This window comes from Daucus carota, chromosome 9 (genome assembly GCF_001625215.2).
Source record: "Daucus carota subsp. sativus chromosome 9, DH1 v3.0, whole genome shotgun sequence".
NCBI classification, from domain to species: Eukaryota; Viridiplantae; Streptophyta; class Magnoliopsida; order Apiales; family Apiaceae; genus Daucus; species Daucus carota.
In genome coordinates, this window is record NC_030389.2 from 33,397,341 (window position 1) to 33,400,405 (window position 3,065).

General features: G+C 43.4%; 1 protein-coding gene across 1 annotated transcript; it reads right to left on the minus strand.

Moving 5' to 3' along the window:
• Window positions 1-622: 622 nt before the first annotated feature.
• Window positions 623-2,831, minus strand: LOC108202727 (DELLA protein GAI1). Its single transcript, XM_017371253.2, has one exon. The coding sequence runs from the start codon at window positions 2,597-2,599 to the stop codon at window positions 887-889; it is 1,713 nt and encodes a 570-aa protein (XP_017226742.1). The 5' UTR covers window positions 2,600-2,831; the 3' UTR covers window positions 623-886.
• Window positions 2,832-3,065: the final 234 nt, after the last annotated feature.

Consider the following 3,065-nt stretch of genomic DNA (forward strand, 5'->3'; position numbering starts at 1 on the left):
TAAATTATTTAATATAATTTTTATAGCCCGCCGCAACGCGCGGCTTTTCAACTAGTTATTTAAAACACGATATAAACTAGAGATCCGTGCCTCGCACGGACTTTTATGCTAAGTTAAGCTAAAGACTCGAACAATTTTTTGTGGCGTTGCACTCAATCCCTGCAGACTGCAGTAGGCGTAACATGCCAGGTCAAGATGTTGCACAATTATACAAGTCCTTCATTGTTACTTTCAAATGTCCTTTTTCATCGTCATCCATCGTATTTGTTTATCGACTAAATAAAGCCGTACACACTACTATTATATACTCCAATAATCCAGGCCAACAACCAAATTAACCCCATCAACAAACTGTTTTTATTCATTGTCCATCGACTAACGAAGAAAATTATGTCAAAAATGAATAAATATTAAATACAAATAAATTCATAAATTATCATACACATGATTTCAATAAGTTTATGAAGAATCTCCTATAGACAAAAATTTCAATTTTCAATACACAAATCCCTCATTATCAATTTGCTTTAGAAGAAACAGTCTTACTTTTTGTATATGCACTTCCACATAATATCAAATTATTTATATCGTACTTGCAATTAATTAAACAACTAATGGGAACTTGAAGAAAGTTGATGCTATTATTAAGAAAAGTTACACGTAGATACAAGCATAGCAAAATAAGTTTGGTAAAAACAAAAGGTACAAAAGCAGAACCACACAAACATAACAGTGTTCTGTCTCACATCATAACATATCTCTTTCTCACTGGGTCACCCAGTTGCTTATCATCACACAGTGCACTCTGTCTAGGTAGGGCGTGTTTGGCTGGCCCTGAGTTGGCACCAACTCACTCGGAATCAATCTCGACTCGCTACTCACTGAGTCAACCACTGAGTTTCCAGGCCGAGGTGGTGATTAGAGGCCTTGTATGCCACCCCAACATCAAACAACCTTCATGCTCCTCCACCCTGTACCCATCCCCACCAGCAAACAGGGCTAACAACATACTAGCTTGTTTGAACGCATTTGACCCGAGATGAACCGGCTCGAACCCGGCTGAGTTGAACCGATCCGTCCACTGAGTTAGCGGCTCGTGTCTCTCGACTCGGTCAACTCCTTCGCAAGCCACAATATTACAGATCTGCCTTCCTAGGAACACCTCGGACATGACCTTGTCTTGATTACTAACGATCTCAGCACCATCAACACCGCTAACATTGTTACCACAGCTCTCCAACGAATCAAACAGTGTCGAGTAATAATGCAACGATTCAGTAAACCGGTCCAGGAAAACCGGCCCGTTGTGATTAGCTTCTTGCTCCACAACCGTGACAATCTCGGGCTTCATATCCGCCACAGCAGACATCACCTTCTCAATTCCACCCGGCCGAGCCAGAAGTTGATGCAGCTCAAAAACCGAATTCACAGCCACCGTCTCGCCCTCCCTAAGATCAAGCATAGAAGCATCAAGATCCGACAGAGTATTCGCCACAAACCCTCTATACTCAAACTTAACATGAATAGTTTCCGCAAACTGAGCCAATTTCCACCCCACTTCCTGTAAATGATCGGTTCCATCATGACTCGGCGGTCCAATCCCGGTTAACCGAAAACTCGGAGGACCGCTAGGCCTTAAGGCCAACGCTTGCATCAAAGCCGGCCATTGCATCCCTTGCTTCATACTGAAATCAATCACATGAACCATCTTCTTATCAGCGAAAGCCTCGAGAATCGCCTGATTAGCAGTGAAGTGAGCGAACTTCAAATACGGACACGTCTCGTAAAAATGCATCTGTAACATATCAGTGAAAGCCGAATCCTGTGAGTTCTGTGGGTACAATCTATAAATTCGCCTCGCCAAGGCCTCAGCGAAATAAGTAGCCACTTTTCTCATGGCCCCAATTTGAGACACGGCTAGAAACCCAATCTGTTTAACCAAAGCCTCAGCCAATTTCAAATTATTTCCCTGTACAGCCTCGGCACAGGCCATGAGGGTATGCACTAGCCTCACACCATTCTCTTGCGAGTCCACCAGGACCTGTACAGGCTGGGTTTCGACACTCGAGACCGGCCAGGGGCTCGAAACAGCCGGTAATGCAACAGTCTTTTGTTTCTTGCAAACCGGCTGATTCTGATTCTGGTTTGTAAACACGGCTTTCCCGGGAATGGCCTTGAGGTCGTAATCAGAGACGGAGTCATCGAAAATGATGCTACTCTGAGTTCCGATTTCCGGTGGATTGAGTTCACCGATCATTGACTCGAGCCAGGACGACAGATCTGAGGGATTGTAATGAACCGTGTCGGACCCGAGCTGAGTGATCCCTTCCTGATGAGCTTGCCCCATGGCTTCTTCAAGATGCTGGAGCTTCTCAGCAACATCAATCATGTCAGAGGACTTGACTTTGTAGCCGAGAACAGCTAGAAGCTCATCGACTCCGGCATCTTGCTCGCAATCGTTCCAGGGCATTTTGGACTTTCCGGGGGAGTAGATGTTGTCTGTGATGGTGGAGCTGCTGCCGCCGGGGCAATCGGAGAAGCTGGGCTGGTTGGGCTGGGGATGAGGGAGGGGATGGGGATGGGGATGGTCTCGTTTCATGACTGGTTTTTTTTTTGGGAGAGATTGGGGAGAGAGGAGAGATTAGAAGAGGAGAAGTGAGTGGGGGAAGAATCTGAGCATTGGAGATTGGATGAGATTGGGCTTGGTTTTTCACAAAACTGGCGCAGAATCAGAGAGGAGAGAGAAGATTATATATGCATATTTATATGTCTAGATGTGATCTGTGTATGTATGTATAGATATGATCTTTGTATGTATACTTGCATCAAATTGGTTTGCAAAGAATGAAGAATAAAGGAAATTATTTCGTAGTATGAGTGGCTTAAAAATATTCTATTTATTAAAAATATTGTTTTTTAAGATGTGGGAAATTAATTTATCAATCACAATTTGATTTGACTAAAAATCCCTGATAAATTCTGAACATTAGATTAGTTTCGATCCAATTTATATAACCACGAGTATATTATATGTCTCGATAGGCGATAATTCAGGCGAGAACAAT